Source organism: Oenanthe melanoleuca, chromosome 11 (assembly GCF_029582105.1).
Source record: "Oenanthe melanoleuca isolate GR-GAL-2019-014 chromosome 11, OMel1.0, whole genome shotgun sequence".
Classification (NCBI taxonomy): domain Eukaryota; kingdom Metazoa; phylum Chordata; class Aves; order Passeriformes; family Muscicapidae; genus Oenanthe; species Oenanthe melanoleuca.
The window spans coordinates 7,165,842-7,185,669 of NC_079345.1; the positions used below are offsets into that span (position 1 = coordinate 7,165,842).

The 19,828-nt window shown below is 54.7% G+C and overlaps 1 protein-coding gene across 1 annotated transcript; it reads left to right on the forward strand.

Moving 5' to 3' along the window:
• The first annotated feature begins 1,803 nt into the window (after window positions 1-1,803).
• Window positions 1,804-19,269, forward strand: HSD11B2 (hydroxysteroid 11-beta dehydrogenase 2). Its single transcript, XM_056500370.1, has 5 exons — window positions 1,804-2,458; window positions 16,514-16,726; window positions 17,000-17,185; window positions 17,785-17,922; window positions 18,404-19,269. Exons 1-5 carry the CDS (start codon window positions 1,819-1,821, stop codon window positions 18,763-18,765), a joined length of 1,539 nt encoding a protein of 512 aa, XP_056356345.1. The 5' UTR covers window positions 1,804-1,818; the 3' UTR covers window positions 18,766-19,269.
• Window positions 19,270-19,828: the final 559 nt, after the last annotated feature.

Sequence of the window (19,828 nt, forward strand, 5' to 3'; positions counted from 1 at the left end):
TTAAAGCAGGTGCTTAATAAAGCAAGCCCAGCGGCAGCAATTACCCTGTGTAATTAACCTGGGAAGGAGAGGACTTTGCCCCCCAGCCAAGTGGTGCAGGGAGCTCCTGCCAGCAACTGCTGGAGGTGGCACGGACCTGGCACTCAGCACTGCATGGCAGGGCTTCCCCAAGTTTTGCTGGGGCAAGCCAGGACCTGGCCTCCCTGCATGGCTCACCCTTCTGCAGCCCAGAATAACAGCAGGTAGGTGAGTGGCAGAGTGCTGCCTGCTCTTGGTGCTGAGAAATGGTTTGGGATCCCCCTGGAGTCATTGTCCCCAAGTCACAGGGAGCAGCTGGAGGGATTCGCACTTCACCTACAAGCACTGAGCACTGAGGTACTGAGCATGGCTGGGCAAAGCACCAGGACCTGGGCAGCCCAGTGCTCCTAGAGTGCTCCCCAGCAGGATCTGAGGGCACCCCCTGTGCAGGGAGACCCGATGGAGGGGTGGCCCTGAGGGTGGCCATGCCCTGTGTTCCCCCTGTCCCAGTGGGGTGTGGGTGCTGGTGGCACTGGTTCTGGCTCGGGCAGCCTCCCTCCTGCTAAGCCATCCTGGATGCAATGCCACTTACTGCCAGGAAGCACCGAGCCAAGCTGTGCCAGGCCAAACCAAGCTGAGCTGAACTGAGCTGAACCAAGCTGAACTGAACTGTGCTTACCTAGGTGGCACAACATGCCGAGCTGTACCAAACCAAGCTGAGCCGAGCTGTGCTGTAGGTGTCACATAATCAAGCCATACTCAACCAAGTCGAACCATGCTGGACTGAGATGAGATGACCCAGGCAAGCTGAGCTGAGCTGAGCTGAGCTGAAACAAGCTGAGCTGTGCCTACCTAGGGGGCATGATATCCTAAGCCATGCTGAGCTGAGTCATGCTGAGCCATACCAAGCTCTGCTGCATTAAACTGTGCCTTTTAGGTAGCATGATGTCTCAAGACATGCTGAGCCAAGCCAGGCCAAGCTGTGTCAAGCTGAGCTGCGCCTGCCTAGGTGTCCTGAGCTGTACTGAACCCAGCTGAGCTGAGCCATCCTGTACATGGCATGATATCCCAAGCTGTGGTAAGCCAAGCCAAACTGAGCTGTGTCTACCTGGGCGTCCTGAGCTGTCCTGAGCTGTGCTGAACAGAGATGAGCTGAGATAAATTGCACCTAACTAGGTGGCATAATGTTCTGAGCTGAGCCAAACCAAGCTGAGCTGAGCTGAATCATGCCTACTGAAGTGTCACAATGTACTGAGCAGGGCTCAGCTGAGCTGAGCTGGGCCAAGCCAAGCTGTGCCAAATTGAGTTGTGCCTTAACTGGGTGGCATCATGTCCCAGGCAAGACTGAGCCATGCCAAGGTGAGCTGAATTGTGCCTACTGAGGAGGCACAATATCTTGAGCTCAGCTGGGTCAAGCCAAGCCAAGCCAAGCCAAATCAAAGTGCCACTACCTGGCACATCATCATGTCCTGGCTTATGCTGAGCTGAGCTGTGCATATTGAGGTGGCCTGGTATCCTGAGCTGAGCTGTGCCAAGCTGGACCAAGCTGAATTGTGCCTACTTAGGTGACAAAATGTCCTGAGCAGGGCTGAGCTGAGCTAAGCTGTGCTGACCCAAGATGAGCCATGTCTACTGAGCTGGCAACATGCCCCAAGCTGTGCTGAGCTGGATCTACTTGGGTGGCATCATGCCCCTAGCTCAGCTGAGCTGAGCCATGCCAGACTAAGCAGCATCGAATGCACCTACCTAGGCAGCACAATATCCTGAGCAGGACTGAGCCAAGCCAAACCGTGCCGAGCCATGCCGAGCCGAGCCGAGCCGAGCCGTGCCTACCCAGGCAGCACGATGTCCCGAGCCGTGCCGCGCAGTGCCGTGCCGCGCAGTACCGCGCCAAGCCATGCCGAGCCGCGCCGTGCCGTGGGTACCAAGGTGCTCTGCCTTCCCCGCTCCCCGGCCGCCGGTGCCGGTGCTGCTCTCGGTGCCCCGGCGGCTCCCGGTGCCCCGGCGCTGCCGTCCCGCCCGTCTCCCATTGGCGGCGGCCGGGCCCGCCCCGCCCCGCTCCCCCGCCGGGCGGCTATAAACGGGCGCGGCGGGGCGGGCGAGCGGCAGCGGCGGGGCCGTGCCGGGCCCGGGATCGGGACCGGGATGGAGCCGGGGCTGGAGCGCTGGGCGCACGGCGCGCTGTGGGCGGCGCTGGCCGGCAGCCTGGCGCTGCGGGCGGCGCGGCGGGCGCCGGGGCCGGGCCGGGGGCTGGGGCCGCCGCTGGGCCGGGGGCTGGTGCTGCCGCTGGCGCTGCTGGCCGCGCTGCAGAGCCTGTGCCGCGCCTGGCTGCCGCTGCCCCTGGGGCTGGCCCTGGCCGCGGCCGCCGCCGGGCTGCTGCTGTGGCGGGCGGCGCCCCGCGGGCTGCTGCCGGTGGCGGGCAGAGCCGTCCTTGTCACAGGTGAGTGCGGGGACACGGCCTCGACGCCCCGACGGCACCGCCTGGGCTCGGCGGGGAGCGGAGTGGGGTGTCCCGCAGGCACCAGGACGCTGCTGGCGGTGGGGTCCCAGCTGGGGACCAACCACGGCTGCCAGCGCATCCTTCATCCTCTTCCACGTCCAAGCAGAACCGGCCAGGCTGTACCTGCCCCGCGAAGCGGGGAGTCGCAATGGCCCCTCGAGTGTTGACCACTAGTTGCAGCACGATGCTGAGAGCTGCTTCCTCTGGAAGCCCCGTGATTAGATAGGGCAGAGCTGGAGCTCTGGCTTGGGACACCGTCGGCTGGCCCAAGAGCTTCCCTCTCCTCCCCTTCCCTTCCTCCCCGCTGGAGTCGTACTTGTTCTTAGAAAGGTTCTCAGAGTGTCTCTAGAGGCTTCAACAGAGCGGGCTTCCCAGCGCTGAGCATCACTGTTTCATCCAGAGCTCCATCCAGGAAGCTGCTGGTGACAAGGTCCTCCACTGTGTGGGTATCCTTTGGAAATGCTGCCCAGCTGCTGCCTGCCTCCTCTTTGGGCTGTCTGGTCCTGAGCTCCTTAGAGAATGCGCTGTGCTCCCAAGTTTTGCACAGCTCTGGCTTGCAGGCTGAAGCTCTTTAGGACATCTTGATATATACATGGTTTCTCACTCCTTCCTCCTGGCAGTGGAACAGGGGGATGAGAGCCAGGCTCAGCAGTGCTTTGCTGTGAGGCAATGGTAGAGGAGGGATGAGGAGGAAGTGCTGAAGCTGGGGTGATTTTTGCTCTAGGTGTGCCTGGAAGGTGGTGTTGGCTCTGCATGGATGCAGAGGGGAGGGAAACTTCTGGGCATGACCTTGGCAGTGTTCCCAAGGACAGGAGCCTGCATCCTGGTGGGGATGTCTGGGCTGGACTTGGAGGTGCTGAAGCTGGAGAAGGCAGTTTGCTTGCTTCCTAGAAAATTAATGCAAGACCTGGTCCCTCTTCCAGCTTGAAGAGTTCTGTGGCACCAGTGGGAAGTGTAGGGAATCCTCCGTGGAGGAGGAAGATCAGAGGAGCAAGGCAGTGGATGAATGAATGATTCAACTGAGTGAAGGTCAAAGCTGCAGCAGGGTAGGGCTGCCTGGGGAGGATGTCTGACAGCCATGCGCTCACAGGTGCCCTGTGGCACACTGGCTCTGGCAGCCCTGGCTCTCTGGCATTGCCTGTATAATTAGTGAGTCAGTGACTGGAACAAGGTGTTCTTGCCCCAGTGCGTTGAGGTGGCACCTTCTGCAGCTCTGATGTGTTTGCTCTTGGCTGTAAATACTTTGTGGTTTTACAGGTTCGAGGTGCAGCCCATGGTGCGGGATTGGCATTTCCGTACTGCTGCTCAGCAAGTGCCTGCCAAGGGGCAGATGTGAGGGCTGCTCTGCTGGGGATGGCATCCATCACTTGAGTATTTGCATAGTAATTAGCCCGATTCTTTTATGGATTAATTCCAGGCAACTAGGTATTGAGTAGCTGCTGTGTGTCCTGTGGGAGCAGCCAGGAAGGATCAGCTCTGGGAGGAAGGCAGCCTGACCTTCCTCCTCTTGCCAATGGGCAGCAAAGCCTGGCAGAGAAAGCAGCATGAGCATGGATGACTGTTAATGCCAATGAAGGTGTGTGAGGTCAGGGACAGAACTTCTGCTAAGCTGTGTGTTGTGCTGGACCTTGGAGATCAACTAAGAAATGGCACAAAGTCCCCTCCCAATGGAGTAGTGCAGGTCTCAGCCTGAAAGTCTTTGGGCATAATTTCCTTGTATACACACCTTGGCCGCTGTCTTAATTGTGCATCAGGTTCAGTGATGCTTATCTAGGGCAAGTTAAGGTGGCTGCAGCGCTGTTCTATCTCCCAGGTGATGAGTTACAGCTCTTTCAGCTGCCCACTCTCCCAGGGAACAACCCTAAGTTGAGCTCTGCACATGATGCTCCAGCCCCATGTGCTGGTCCAGATATCTCTGGCTAAATAAAACTTAGTTATGGGAGGGATTGAAGGAAAACTAACTGTGCAGCTCAGTGGGAAAATAGCAGAGCAGCTGTAGAGCTGCTGCAGAGCAAAGCCCCTGACCCTGTGGTAGCAGCAGGGACTGGAAAGTTGTGGCGTTTCCCATCTGTTGCAGGTTTGCATTTTGACTGTTGCACATGGAACTGGGGTTTGGCTGGAGCAGGGATGGGCAGCTGCTTGCTGCTAGAAGGGAGCAAGGGATGCTGTGCTTTCCCATGATGCATCCCCAGGCTAGCAAAGTAAGTGGTCACTAGTCCCTGTAGTGTTTGTCTGGGGCTGTGACCTTCAGGATTTTGTTCTGCACCCCAAAGGTCCAGCTTCTCCAGGAGCATGGCTCCAGTGGATGCAGCCTGGCTGGGGGCAGAGGGTGAGGAAAGCGTTAATCCTGTCTTCCTAGGGGATGTAACAGCTGTTTTCAGGGAGGAGGAGAATGCCCTCCTGTGCAGCCAGGGGCTGGGAGAGGTCAGCCCCAGGAGGATGGTGGGGATGAGGAGGGGAGTGGAGATCAGCTGCTTGGCCTGGGCTGGGAGGGAGACAACAGCTATATCCTTGCCTCCCTTGGTTTGCTGTCCTGAGCCTGCCCTTGCCTTAAAGATGAGCCCACACCTGGCACAGACTTTGGCCAAACTTGGAAAACACAGAGACCCCAACATACCTGAGTTTGGTATGGGCAGCTGGCTGACCAGAGCCTGATCCTGCACTGGAAAGCTGCAAGGCAGCAAGTACCTGGTACCCCTCACCACAGTGTGTGACAGAGCATTCCAGGGTGCAGGTGCTCCTGGCTGGCAGTTGTGGGTCAGTGGTGCCAGTGACTCACTGAGAACTGCTTGCTCTGAACATCAAATGGCTGGTTTGTGCATTGCCCTTCCCAAATGTGAAATGGCACTGCTGGGTGTTCTTAGGGCCACTGGACTCCTCAGAGCTATGTGAGCTGAGAGGAAAGGTATTATATCCCATACTCCTTCCCACTGGGAATTGATACAAAAAGCAATCCAGCCTCTGGAGCCTGGGCAGGGGTGATGGTCTGCGAGAGCAATCTTGGTGATGAGCTGCCACTTCTTGGCTTCTCCAGATTCAAGCTGGCAGTGCTTTGTGCAAGGCTGGGCTTTGACATGAATCTAGACCATCCTTCAGTTCCTGTGGTCTTAGCAGGTGCATGTGGGATTCAGTGAGTCTATTCAAACCATCCAACACAGCTGGGTGCCAGTGGTGGAGGGATGGCCAGGAGCATCCTGGGGCTCCACTGAGCAGCAGGAAAAGCCTCTTGGTGTTGTGTAGCTCTGTCATATGTGACAGTGAGGGATGGTTCTTTGGCCAGTAGCCAATTGCCCGATTTACTGCAGATCCTTGGAAAGCACCAAATGCAAACTAGCCCATAGAGTCTGCCTGCTTGCAGGGCTTTGCCAAAGCAGAGGGAGGGCAGGTGTTGTGTTACAAGTTATTGGTTCATGTGCTTCAGCTTGGATTGAAAGCTGAAAATAGTAAATTATTGTTCTGTCTATAATGGTGGTACTTGAATGAGCTCTTCAATAACCCCAAACATCAGGATGGCTGCCTTAGAGAAGCAGCATGGGTCTTTTGTATCCTTGCTCTTCTTTGGTGCAGCCTATGAAGGAAGCTAGGAGCACCTGCAGATTGGTCTGTCTTCCAACAAATCATCTCTGTGAGCAAAATTGGTTGGTAGGTCAGGTTGCCCAGACCCAAACCTGTCCTGTCCTCCTCTCTTCTCCTTCCTGGCTGCAGGAAAAATGTGGTTTTCCTGGTGAAGCATTCTTGTTACAATTGCATGCCCCATTAACAATCTGAAATGGGTCAGAGCTTCAGATCATGCTCAAGGTTAACAGAGGCTTTGCAACTTGCAGCACTTCAGTGTTTCCCATGGACTTCACAGATGTTGAAGCATCTGCTGGCTGCAGCAGGACTGAGTAATTCAATCCAGATGTTGGGACTCTTGCTTTCTGCCACAAAGGTAAATCACTTTCTGTGGTAAAAAAGCAGTGTTGCTCCTGTCTGGGCTTCGATGTTGTCTTAGATCTATTTTCCAGCCAAACAAGGTGACTGAGAAATGTTGGGGTCAAGGATTCAGGGCTGGCTCAGGGATGGGCATCTCTGCAGCACGATGTGGCTGGAGCACCTGCACAGCACACTCGCAGCCTGTGTTTGGTGCTGAGCCTGCCAGCAGCCTTGCATGAGAAATGCTTTGTGCAAAGGTGCTGCAGCTCTCCATAGGTGACTTCCACTCTGCTTCTGGAGCCAGTGATCCAGCTTAAATGTACCTGAGATCTTTCCCCAGACTAAGTACAGGGGGTTGGAACTAGGTGATCTTTCAGGTCCCTGCCAAACTAAACCATTCTGTGATTCTATAAGTGAAGGCTGAAAATCAGCTTATTCCCTGAAATTGCTCTGATTTTTCCAGAATCTATTAAAAATTAACAGCAGAGGCAGCTGGTGCCTCCAAGCTGAGGGGTGGAATAAGACCAAAATCAAATACCCAAACTCCAGCCCTTGTGTAAAAGCAATTCCTGGTATACTTGAAGTAAAACAATTGTAATATTTACCTCTAGTTATAGGGTTTGCTGCTGGCTTTTGGGAACAGAGCAGGAAAGCTGCTTTATCTGCCTCTATCTGCAGGGCTGAAGCTCTCCCCCCGCTTTGTCAGCAGCCCTCCATGGATTTAGGATTCTTCTTTCCCACGTGAGGTTTTTCAGAAATAGATACCTACCCCTGTTCACTGCAGGCATGTGGATAGATACGCTCGGCTTTTTCTCACTTATCTATAAAATAAGCACTTTTGAAGCCTACTAATGACACAGACCTGTTGAGGTGGGAGTTTTTAGCACCGTTAACCAAAAATGATGAGCACAGCTAATTAGGAGGAAAACACATTGATGTTTCATACTGTGGGAGACTGCAATTGGTAGAGAAACCCAAGCTGGCTTGATTAACCTCGGGGTTATGTGGGGACATGGGAGCAACAAAGCAAAGACTTCCCTGCTGAAATGAGATTGTCAGATGGGAACGGATGCTTTCGGAAGGAGGGAAGTGTAGGCAGTTGCTGCCCTCTAGTCCAATGAGCAGCAAATTTTTAATGAGGTCTGGGATTGGGTTACCCACTGTTGAGTCTAGCGCCCCTCAAGCCAGGATCTGGTTACAGAAGAGCCAGTTGCTGCTTTTACTACTGGAAACACAGCACAGGGTTGGTAGAATTGCCCAACCAGGATTTTCTTTGAGGGGGCTCTTCAAGGTGTTTCCACCAAATCTTTGCCTTCTCCCCATGGTCTTCTTTCAGTGCTGGTCTAAAACTCCAGCTGGAGGGGGGTTTTTTGGTTTTTTTGGGGGGTTTTTTTTGGTTTGGTTTGTTTTTTTTTTTGGTTTTTTTTTGGTTTTTTTTTGTTTTTTTGTTTTTTTGTTTTTTTTTTTTTGTTTTTTTGTTTTTTGGTTTTTTTTTTGTGTGGTTTTTTTTTTTTTTTGTTTTTGTTTTTGTTTTTTTTTTGTTTTTTTTTTCCCCAGGAGGAAAGGCTGTGGCCCTTTTGTGTCTTCATCCCCTGAAGTCCCTCCTGTCATCTCAGATCTGAGGTATTGTTGTGGAGCCTCCAAGGCCAGGTGGATGGGGTTTGGAGCAATCTGGGCTAGTGGAAGGTATCCCTGCCCACAGCAGGGGTGTTGGAACTGGATGACCCTATAAAGTCCTATCCAACTTAACTGTTCAATAACAAGGTGGAAAATGCTCAAATTTTCTATGACAAGGTAGAAAATTGCCCTCATGCTGTCAGTGCTTTACTACTAGTATAGTTTAGGACCTTTTATTTTTAACCTCCCCAGCATGTGCCTGTTACCTCCTTTCCTGCTCTCCTCAGTGGCTGTGGTATATCCACCATCTCCCATTCTTCTGTCTCAGCTTGTATGTGCTTGCATGTGCAACATATCACTTCTGTTTCCTTTACCCCTGGAGAGCTGCCAGCCTCTGAGCTTTATCAGCTTCCCCCTTGAGAGCTGGCTTCCCTGTCACACATGGCAGTGTCCTGGGATTTGCTGGCTCTAAGGCTGTAATCTTGAAAAGCAGTTTTTGGCTTTACAGGCTTTGCGGCAGCGCTTCCTCTTGCTGGGTGGTTGACCCTGTGGAGCCAGATGGTGAGTGACTCCCAGGCAGGCTGGGAACAGAGAGAAGGGATGGGCTGGAAAGCTCAGGTACCTGCTCTGGTATCTTCTGTGGCAGCTTTAAAAGTCTGGCCTCTCAGAATTATAGAAGCTCTGAATTGTTTGGGTTGGAAAAGACTTTAAAGACCATCCTGTTCCCCTACCTTGGGCAGGGACACCTTCTACTAGATCAGGTTGCTCCAAGCCACATCCCACCTGGCCTTGAGCACTTCAAGGGATGGGGCAGCTGTAGCTTCTCTGGGTTACCAGGGCCTCACCATCCTGCTATGAGTAACCCACTGTGACCAATGTTTGTTTCTCTCTAGGGTCCTGGTTACCAGGTGGGGATAAGCTCCAACCTGGGATGTGCAGCCATCCCAGGATGAGTTCCGTCCCCCTTTCAGCTACTGTGCTAGGCTCTGCCTAAGCTGAAGGGCATGTGTGGGTGCTGCCCTGGCATTGTCTGAATCAGCACAACTATGTCCAAGCACATCAGCCTGGAGGGCCACCTTCATGTATTTTGGGGAAAATGCACCAAAGTACATTAAACATCAAACTCTTACTCTGAAGAGCTGGTGAGAGTTGCAGGTGAAGAGTAAGGAGGGGACAACTTGAACTGTGTATGGAAAGGGCAGGTGGCTTGAGGTTGTCATAAGGCATAGCTCTGAGCATGGGGGTTTAAACAGCTCAGTGTATTTCAAAAGCTGTCTTGGCAGAAGCTCAGTTGGTGTTTGCTCAAGTGTTTTGCTCTGTTCCTAAAAAAAAAAACCAGAAGTCCCCCGCTTCACATGGATCTGGAAGATGCAAAAGAAAATAGTTGGTACAGCTGTAGAGACCATCATGATGTGGGAATGGGCAAGGCTTGCACCACTTCTGCTTGCTTGTGATTGTGGCATGTGGTGGGAGTTTACCCTTGTGACAAGGAGAGTGATGAGATGGCACCTTACAAGCAAAGAAATAATCAGCAAAATACCCCTGAACTGGTAGTGCTCCACTGAACCTGCCACTGGGATGCTGCAAACTCTGAGATGCTTAAGGCAGTGATCCCCTGGGCTTACTCTGACCTGCTGCTTTGGTCAGCACTGTGCCAGCATGGCTTTGTCCCTGCTGGCATCACTTATGACTTGCCCACAGTGCTGTCTGGGTGGCACTTCAGAGTTTGCCCACAGATGACCTGTCCCACCACACAGTTAGAGGTTCTCCTAGTCATGCCATGGCTGTGGTGCTTTGCTGTCCTGGCTAGAAACACCTTCCCTGAGATGTCTCTGGGTGGTGATGGCTCATGGTGGTCCATATAGGAGAGCTTTTCTTCCCTTCAGTTGCCTGTGAAAGGATTAGTCCTGCCTGCCTTAGGTATGACCTGATGTCTCTCCTTACTGGCTAGCACACAGGGGGATGAATATGGGGCTTGGCTGGTGGTTCTCTAGCCTGCTGGGAGTCCCTGGAGAGCCTTTTTGCAGACTAGAGGTGCCCACCTGCAGGTGCCCCTGGTGGCTTTATTGCCACCACCTTGTACCCCAGGAGCATTTTCCATGTCATATTCCAGACATAGCTGGTCAAGCTTTCTAGCTTCTCAGCTTGGTTCCTACCTGGCCTCTCCCTCTCCAAGAGCTCAGGTGGATGTGTTACCAGTGCCAGCTTGCCATTGGCACTGATCTTGAATGATATGGTTGAGCTGTCTCTGGGCCATGGGTGTCCTTCCCAGCGACAGCTCTTCCTGATGGATGGCTTTAGAGGCTTGCAGTTCCATGTTCCAAGTTCACCATGTTCCCTTTGAAGGTGATTAACCTGGCTATTGCCAGCTTTTCACAACTTCCTCTTCTTGGAGAGCCATCCATCCATCCTAGGCTAGCTCTGATGTACAGCCTGTACCAGGTGATGTCTGTGCTGCTGTCTTCTCTCACTTGTCTCTGCCTGCTAGAAGATCAGATTCTTGACTGTGAGAGTCTCACTGCTCCTTTTGGGGAGAGCATCTCCCCTTGGTGAAACAACAGCAGCTGCCGGAAGATGCCATCCAGCCCCGGGGTGCGGTGAGCGGCTGCTTCTAGGAAATTCCTGTGCTCTCTTTCTGCGAAGTGCTGCAGCGATTCTGGAGGTGGCACTTCCTCCCCTCCACGCCTCTGTCAGCTTGTGAGCACAGGGTCACTGCTCACTGGCAGCAGCATTGCTGCCATGCCAGAGCTGGGTAAATTCCCGGGTCCCAAGCTCTTTGAGCATCCCAGCAGGCACTGGCCTTGCATTGTAGGGGGCAGCTGGGCTCATCCCTGTCCTGCTGTCCCTGGGCACTAACAAGCTCCTGCGTTCATTAGCCCTACTGATGGCAAGCAGCCAGCACCTGCTGCTTGCAGCTTTGGTGGGGGATAAGGCGTCTGGATGGCTTTTAGTGATGGGGAGGGCTGTGGCCTCTGACACTTTTTTTATTGCCCAGCTGCTTTTGTGCCATGAGTCCCCAACAGGATGCAGCAGTAAAGCTCCTGAGAAATGGCCTTTAATCCAAATGCTGTGGGTGAATTCACACTGGCCTGGGGGCTGCTCGTCATCTCTGCCTGGTTGCTATGTCGTCTAGGCAGAAAATCAGATTTCCCCCCTTCCCTTCGTTAAATGGGAGATAACTTCCCGGGTGGAGGTGATGGCTGTGAGGCCCCAGGAACACTTGGCTAATCCATTGTAATTCATACCATCTGGCTATTGTCCCTGGCACAGGGAGGGATAGGTCACTCATGTACCCCCTGCCATGGCCATTTCCTTACCATGGGCATTCTGAGCTCTGCCTTCTGTCCTGGGTCTCCTTGTAAGGCTGGGGGTTTGTCTGACCCCTCCTCTGACCCATAGGATCCGTTGGAGGGAAGTGTCTATCCTGGCTGTGGGAGCCATCAGCAACCTCCTTCCAGCTGTCTGTGCTGATTGTGTCACGCAGGGGGGTGGTCCTAGGGGAGCAGGGGCAGTGTGTGCCCCCCTTGGCTCAGATCCTGCTCAGGAACGAGACTGAGGCTTTGCAGGAATGCTCAGGTGGGGGGCTCCTGCATTATCCACTCACTAGGGATTTGGAGATGGGATTTGGGTCATCTCTAAAGGTATCTTCTGGCTTTGATTTAATTTAATTACGCTTGTGGCTTCCTGAACCCCAGTGCTGAGGACCAGCAGCAGCATCATTAGGGCTGCTGCCACCCCATCCCTGCCTGCATGTGCCTGGGCATGAGGGCTGCTCCCATGGGGAGTGGAGACATGGTATGCCATGCAAGCCACTGGCTGGGGTGGTGCTTCCAGTGGGCAGTGATGACAGCCCAGCCCCACTCCCCCAGCAGTACCTTGGGTGTGGGCAGAGGATGGCTGCTGCGTGGTTGTGGTAGCACAGCTGCTATGGGGACAGGTGTTCCTGCCTTCCTCTTCCTCTCCTGTGCCCTGCCAAGAATTTGTTTCCTCTTGCCCAGGGCTGACATCACCCCTTTATCACCTCTGGCTCCAAATGTGTGCAGCATCCGGAAGGTGTTGGTCACAGGGCCTTGCCCTGCCCACGCAGGATTTTGCTGGCCATTTTATCCTGCCTGGACAAGCACTGTGCAAGGATCCCCTCCTTAAGTTCCTTTAGGAGACTGCCATCCCCTCTGATGGCAACCATGTCCAGCTGGTGCCATCTTGTCCTGTGCTTCCACATCCACGAGTCGCCCACACTCCCAGGATGGAGCTGAGACAAACAGCTGAGTTGGGGTCAGTGCCTGCTCAGGCACCCAGCTGAGCCTCCCTCAGTGCTGCCCAGCTAAATCCCATACCATGCTTGGAGAAGCTGGATCCATGGTGGCAGTGAATCCTGTCAGAGCCAGAAGGCCATGTTTAGCTTGGCATCCCAGGCAGGGTTTGAGCTTGAACCTATGGAAACAAGTGGCTCAGCATGTTAATCCATTTAGCCTTGATGCCCCAGCTCCCCCTATTGATGGTGTCCTTGAGCCTGGTGAGAGCTCCACCTTGACAAGGCCCCTTAGACAGGGTGGTGGGACATACAGCCATAAAGATCTTTGGGGAGGTGGGATTGATGTCTTGGGATTTGGGGAGCAGCAGGGGGTACCCATGCAAGGGCTTGCAGAGCTGATGGAGGTGGAGGGGGTGACATGCTTCTGAGCGCTCAACTCAGCTGGCAAGCTACTAGCTGGTGGAAGATGCAGCATCCTCAAGGGGTGCCTCCAGCTGCCTTGCTGCCGGGTGCCCAGGGCCAGCTCGGGCTAGGGTGACTGCAGGGGGACCTGGTCCATCACAGGGGTGCTCAGCCCTGGGGCAACCCCTCTTCAGCTTCCACACCAGGGTCCTCAGCTGGGCTGGCTGTGGAGGGACCAGATCCAGGGAACTGCTGATGTATCCACCAGGCTCTGGGCAGTTTTGCAGCCACATAGGAATTCTTCAGCCAAGCTGTGCATCTCACTGCTTAGGATTTTGTTGGTCCTCACCTGTTGTGCATGGTTCAAGGATGGGGATGCAGAGGTCATAAGGATGCACAGCCTGTGGTTTGGGGATGAGGATTCACAGCTCATGGCTTGGGGATGAAGATACTTGCCTTGTAGCTCAGTGCTTAATATGCCCAGCTTGCAGTTCCACAGCTGCAGAATAAGGCTGCACAGCTCATGGCTCATGGATGAGGACTCACAGCTTGGGAAGGGAAGTCACTGCTAGGTTGTGTTGGGGTGAGCACTGCAGACCTGTGCCACCAGCCCTCCATCATGTCCCATGCCAGCGGTGGGGGCCAGGGGCATGCACATGGTTGTGGTTCAGCAGCTCTCAGGTTGCAGCCATGTTATTGACCCTCTCTGCTCCAATCGTAAAACTGAAGCACTAATTCTGAGCTTGTCTGTGTGTGGTGGCCTTGGTGCTGGTGCAGGAGAGCAGGGTGAATACCTGAGACAGCAAAATGTCAGAGCATGCCATGCCTGACTCACCTGAAAGAAATGTGTCCACACCAAACCGGGAGTGCAGCTTCAGCCGGCTCCTGGCAGCGAGGCAGCACGAGCGATGCAGGCTGGCTGGGAGCTGCCCAACTGGCACAGCTCAGCACGGCGGTGGCTCTGCTGTCACCAGTGAGGAGCAGCTCTGGACAATGGATGCAAGGTGCTGTAGGGTCAGTCCTCTTTGCCCTCTCTGAGTGGATGGGAGGGCATCTCTTACGGCAATGCTGGAGGCCAAACCTTTTCGCTTGTTCAAGATAAGTAAAGTTGGGGTTCGTCATGCCAAGGTTATAGTGGAGGCTTGTGTCTCCCACTCTTTGGGATGCTGCTGAAGTGTCTAAAGCTTCTGCAAAGTCCTCAGGTATTGCTGCTGACCTGCTGCTCTGGAAAACGGCCGTCCGGCCCCTGGTACAGGGGTTTGTCCCGGCTTGCTGAGCCTGTGGAGAGCTGCTGGATTTTGCAGCCTAGACTCAGGCTTTGTTCTGCTCCTGCTGCAGCAAAAGCCTCTATCTGTTGGCCCAGGGTCCGTGGGGATGAGATGGGGGGCTCCAAGGAACCTGCTTTCCTCTGCTGCGCTCCCAGTGCTGGGCTCCTGTGCTTGATCTGACCACGTCCCTCCCTCCAGCACGACTGTGAAACCAGTTGGCAAGCTGGGAGCTGGGGCGGGGGGAACTGGCGCCGGCATCTCCTCGTGATGCAGCATCCTGGGAGGGCGGCGAGCGCAGCGCCAGCCTTGCTGGGGCTGCACAGACTGGACGGCTCCAGCGCTCCCGGCGGGGCTGGGCCAGCGGCAGTGGCTCCTGCGCCAGCTCCAGCGTGGCCAGCAGTTCATGTGCTGGTGGCCATGGGGAGTGAACATGGCCCTGGGCAAGCTGCCATGCTTTGGGGCCACGTGTTATGGGCCCAGGGGTTCATTGTCCCTCCCTGCACTCTTGGCCATGCCTGAGCACAGCGGATGGGAAGCTGAGCAGCGGCAGAGACCTTAAATAACACCAGAGCATCCTCACCCTCCTGGCCCTGGGCCTCCCGCCAGCCTCCCAGGAGTTGTTGTTTTTTTTTTTTTTTGGGTTTTTTTGTTTTTTTGTTTTTTTTTTTTTGGTTCTTTCTTTTTTTTTTTTTTTTTTTTTTTGTATGCGTGTGAATAAATTAGAACTTCCGAAACAAACCCTCTGACTGCCCTGCTCTTCTAAGGCAAAACAAACCCTGCCTGACTTGGACAGCATGTGGCCGTGTTTGCTCCCTCCTTGCCAGACTTGCCCGTAAGAAGCCTGCAAACCTGGCTCTGGTTTTTGGGATGTTTCCCGGGGTTTTGAGAGTTACGTGGTGATAGGAAGCTTCATGTTTGGACGGGAAGCTTTTCTAGCCAGCTGCATGGGAGCAGTGCAGGTAACCCTCCTGTCAGCTGTGTCATGGTAAGGCTGTGGCCACAACACTTTTATTTTTAAACCTTATCTTTATTGCAGTTTTCTCCCGAACTGCTTGGAAAGGTGAAATGCACCTTATCTGTTTGTCTGCTGGCAGCATGCACTGCTCCTGGGGAGGGGAGAGGTGGATGTGCTGTCGGCAGCACCTTCAGCATGTCCTGCAGACCAGGGTGCTGGGGGTGATGCTGGGGCAATGCCAGGGATAATGTTGGGGTGATGCTGAGCCAGCCTGGCAAACATCCATGATGAGTGTTGGGTGTTGTGTGAGAAAGGGAGGTCCCTGCAGCCCCTTCCTGCCAGCTGAGCACCTCCAGGCTGTCTTATCACATTGGGCCTCTGGCCAGGGATTTAATTATAGGTTTCTGACGCAGCAATAGAGTAAAACTGAGCTGGGGACTAGGACAGAGATGCTGAACTGAAGCTTAGCTGATACCTCAAGAGCTGTAAGTGCCCGATCCCAGCCTGAGGTATGGAAGAGTGAGGCAGCCAGTCCCTGTGTCCCCCGCACCCTGCAAAGGCTGGTGGAGGGGTGCTGAATCTCATGGGGTGACAGTCTGCAGGGCCACTGTGTCCATCCTGGGGTAGCTCCAGGTGCCACACGTTTTCAGGGATGTCCTCAGGAGCACCCAAAGGTGATGGGCAGGAGGGTGCAGGGCCATGGGGCTGCCCCTGCAGCACTCCCCTGTTAATGGTTAATATGACTGGGCAGTGGTTGTGGCACAGACTCCCTGAGCTATCAGTGCTGCCATCGGCCCCGGGAACAGCCTGTACCTTGCTGCTGCTGTTTGTTTGCATCCTGGCCGCTCCACCCTGGCCATTGGCCTTGTCACCACTCTGCAACTGCCAGCTCCCGCCCAGGCTGTCCGCCAGCCACCCTGATGGTAGCTTTGCAGGTGACAGTGTCACCTGTGGCGCCCCTGTTAGAGCTGAGATGGAGGAGATGAGGCTGGGACCAGGCACGGAGCACCTGTACGCTCCGGCATGGTCCATCCTGTTTGGATGCTCCCTTGAAGGATGCAGGGTAGTAGGAGCAGATCCAAATCCTTTTTCTCCCCTCAACCTTTTTAATCTCCTCATGCCCCAGCCAGGCTCTGCCTCTTGACCAAAAAGCATTCGGCAAAAGTTTTCCACAGAGCATTATGCCAGCTCTGAATGGTACTTGACAGAGCTTTTAGAGGCTATTTTGAGGGTTGACAGCCCCGCATCACAGCAGGGCTCTGGGCTGTTCCGGTGCATAACTGGTGCCTGCTGGTGATGGGGTTGCAGATAAAGGGAGTGTTTTCTTCCTCCCTCAAGAGAGTAAACAGCAGCTCCGTGACCTGTGAATGCCCTAGGGCAAGGTCACATCCTGGCGAGTCAGGAGCTACAGAGGAATGTGGAGCCGAGGTGGTCCTCAGGCAAGGGAAACTGATGCTAGGGTGGATGTTTGGTTCCTGAGGTTGGTTCTTGGCGACAAAGAGGCAGAGCTAGGGGATCTTTGGGGACTGGGGACAGACAGTGATTGTCACTGGCCACTGCAAGGCTCTTCCCATCTCTTTCAGGATGTGACTCAGGCTTTGGGCAGGCAACAGCCCGGCACCTGGACATCATGGGCTTTCGGGTGTTTGCCAGTGTGCTGGACCTGCAGAGTCCTGGTGCCCAGGAGCTGCGCCAGAGCTGCTCATCGAGGCTGACACTGCTGCAGATGGACCTGACCAAGACAGAGGACATCCAGCGTGTCCTGGAGCACATCCAGGCCCACACCAACAGCACAGGTAGGGGCCACCTTTGGCAATCCCACGGGACCCCACAAAACTCCCTGGAACCTTAGCCTGCAGCCAGCACGGCAGTGCCAAACTTCCACGTGTCCCCACAGGGGGCTGCATCTCTGCAGGCACCTCTCCAAACAGCCTTCGCGAAGCTTTCTTCTTGTCCTGGGGCACCCCGCAATTCCCTTGCATGACCCCCATCAGCCTGGGGAGCAGCTGGGAATCCCAGGGTGGGGATTCCTCATTCAGGTCACCTCTTCAAGCACCCCATCCCCACAGGACTCTGGGGCCTGGTGAACAACGCTGGGTTCAATGACACCATTGCCGACGCTGAGCTCTCACCGCTGGGCAAGTTTCGTGCCTGCATGGAGGTGAACTTCTTTGGCTCCCTGGAGCTCACCAAGGGGCTGCTGCCCTTGCTCCGCTCTGCTGGCGGCCGCATTGTCACCGTCAGCAGCCCTGCAGGTAAGCAGCCTCCACCAGTGTGGCACCCCTGGCACACTCACCCCAGGCACAGCTTGAGCATCCCCATGGTGTGGTGCAGTTCCCACCCCCAGGCACTCCAACTTTCTCAGCCAATTGGCACCAGGAACTCTAGGATGGCACTCTAGTACTGGCAGCACTGCAGAACCCTGCAGCAGCCACCAAGACATGGGTGCTGGGGACAGTCAGCCTGGTCACAGGTAACATGGGGCAACCCAAGACCAGCTGCCATGTGCCTCCATTGGGGATGACAGCCCCAGCTCGGGTTGGAAAACCAACTTCCTCTTGCCCTTTTTTTGCCCATTAAAACACATTAATCCTCCACTGGGGATGACAAGCCCAAGCTTTAGCCTGAACAGGTAGCAAAATCAATTTCCTCTTCCCTCACCACTTTTTGCCCTCCGCATTAAAACATTAATTTGAAGCTAATTGCAGTTGTTTTCTCAGCAAAACAAACCCTAAGCCATTTCCTTGAACAGGGACCAGGAACACAGCCGTACACAAGCCCTGCCTGCCCTTACCCCCTGCTCCCCTCCATCCCTGCTGGAGCACTGGCTCACTCATTCTTTCACTCATGCCAGGTGACATGCCCTTCCCCTGCCTGGCAGCCTACGGGGCCTCAAAGGCAGCCCTCAGCCTGCTCATGGACACCTTCCGCAGCGAGCTCCAGCCCTGGGGCATCAAAGTCAGCCTCATCTTGCCTGGCTACTACAAAACAGGTAAGAGGGTCAGTGTCTGCTCCCTGTCTGTGCCTGTGGGCAAAGGACAGTTATCTCAGGGAGGCAGAAGATGAAGCAAGGGAATGAGCAGTTGGTAGTGCAAGCATGCAGCTTCTGAGCATCTCCAGCCATACAGGGACAATGGCTATCCTGTGGTAGTTGGGCTCTGGTGGATTGGAAACAGCACCAGGATCAAATCCTGAGAGCAAATACCATACCACTAGGACTGGTCAAAGCAGCTCAGTCACGTTTATGGTAGCAGCATCCCCACCTGCAGGCAGGGTCCAAGACTCCTGGTCCAGTCTCAGGCTACTAAGAGCCAGCCACTAAGGTGTTACTACTGTGCTTCCCTCATGGCAATCTTGTTGGAAACAGTTGCCAGGGTCTCAGCTGGACCTTCCTGTGAGGCTGGAAGGTGACTGAGGCTGCTGGCAACCATTACAGGGAGGCTAGAGTGGCTCCAGGGACTGTTTCCTTGCAGGGACGACATGTGACCCTGCCTTCTGGAACCTGCAGAAGCAGCAGCTGTTGGCCAGTCTGCCCCAGGAGCTGCTCCAGGCCTATGGCGAGGACTATGTGGAGGAGATCAACCAGCAGTTCATCCAGTTCATGAAGGTGGCAGTGGAGGACCTCAGTGCAGTAGTGAACAGCATCACAGAGGGGCTTCTGGCTGCCAACCCAGCCGTGCGCTACTACCCAGGGCAGGGCCTTGGGATCATGTATTTCATACACCGCTACCTGCCCTATTTTGTCCGAGACTTGTTCTTGAAAGGATTCTTCATCAACCCCAAGCTGCCCCGAGCGCTGCGGCGAGAGCACCACAACGATGTGAAGAAGGCCTGACCTCGGCCTGCGCACAGCCTTCTCTGGGCTTTCCAGGCACACCAGCCCCTGAGCGCGGGCAAAGCCAAAGGCACTGCCCCCCTGCACCGTGGGGGAAATCAGCACTAGACGTTAAAAACCAAATTTCTTTCCAAAATCAGGTAGATCTATTTTCTATTGTGCAAGAATCAACATTTTCTAGAGACCTTGGTTTTGTATTTTTTCTAACCGTGCACCCTCCAAGAGGCCCATCCCTGCCTGACTCAGCAGTATTGCACCACAGGCTGGGATGTACCTCCTCAGCTACCCACCACCTTCCTTACCGCTCTGAGCTGTTTGTCTCCATCCCTCTTGGCTGGGTCAGGGCTGGGACCCTGTGGCCACTGCCTCCCTGCCACTCATTACACACTCCACATGCTCCCGACGAGTGCAGGGGCCGAGACCAGGCTGCCAGTGCTGCAGAGCTCTTCATGAGATGACCTATGTGATTGTCACTTTTTAAATAAATCCATTCTTAATATTCCAGCAGGTTCTGGCTGTGTCCTTCTGCAGTGCAGTGCTGCAGGGCTGCTCAGGGATGCCCGGCCTGTGGGCATCAACCATGAGCTGGGGTCATGGTTGGCACCACACTGAGCACTGTGGCAGGAGCCTTGCATACAGCAGCATACAGCAGCAGGTACTCCCAGAAAAGGGGTCAGCCTGCCAGGAAGGATTTGTGCCTGCTCCCTACTCCTCCCCAGCCCTACGCCAAAGGCTTTCTTTTGCTTTGCTCTAACACTGTGGCCCTGCTGGGGCAAGGATGGAAACAGTGACACTGCCCCATGTGGACAGCCCCACGCACCAGGGACAAGACATGCAACTTCCTTACCTTATGGAACATTTCCCTAAAGCTGCACCTCTTAGCTCAGCAGACAGCTGCACCCACAGACCAAGCACTGTCATGGCTTGGGCTGGAGGGAGTACCCTCACCCTCATGGGATGGTACCACCACCATGGCTGTGGTAGAAACAAGTGACCCAACTCACACAGGAACCACAAGGCTCCACTACCACAGCTACCAGATTCCCTGTGACTGATGGAGGCT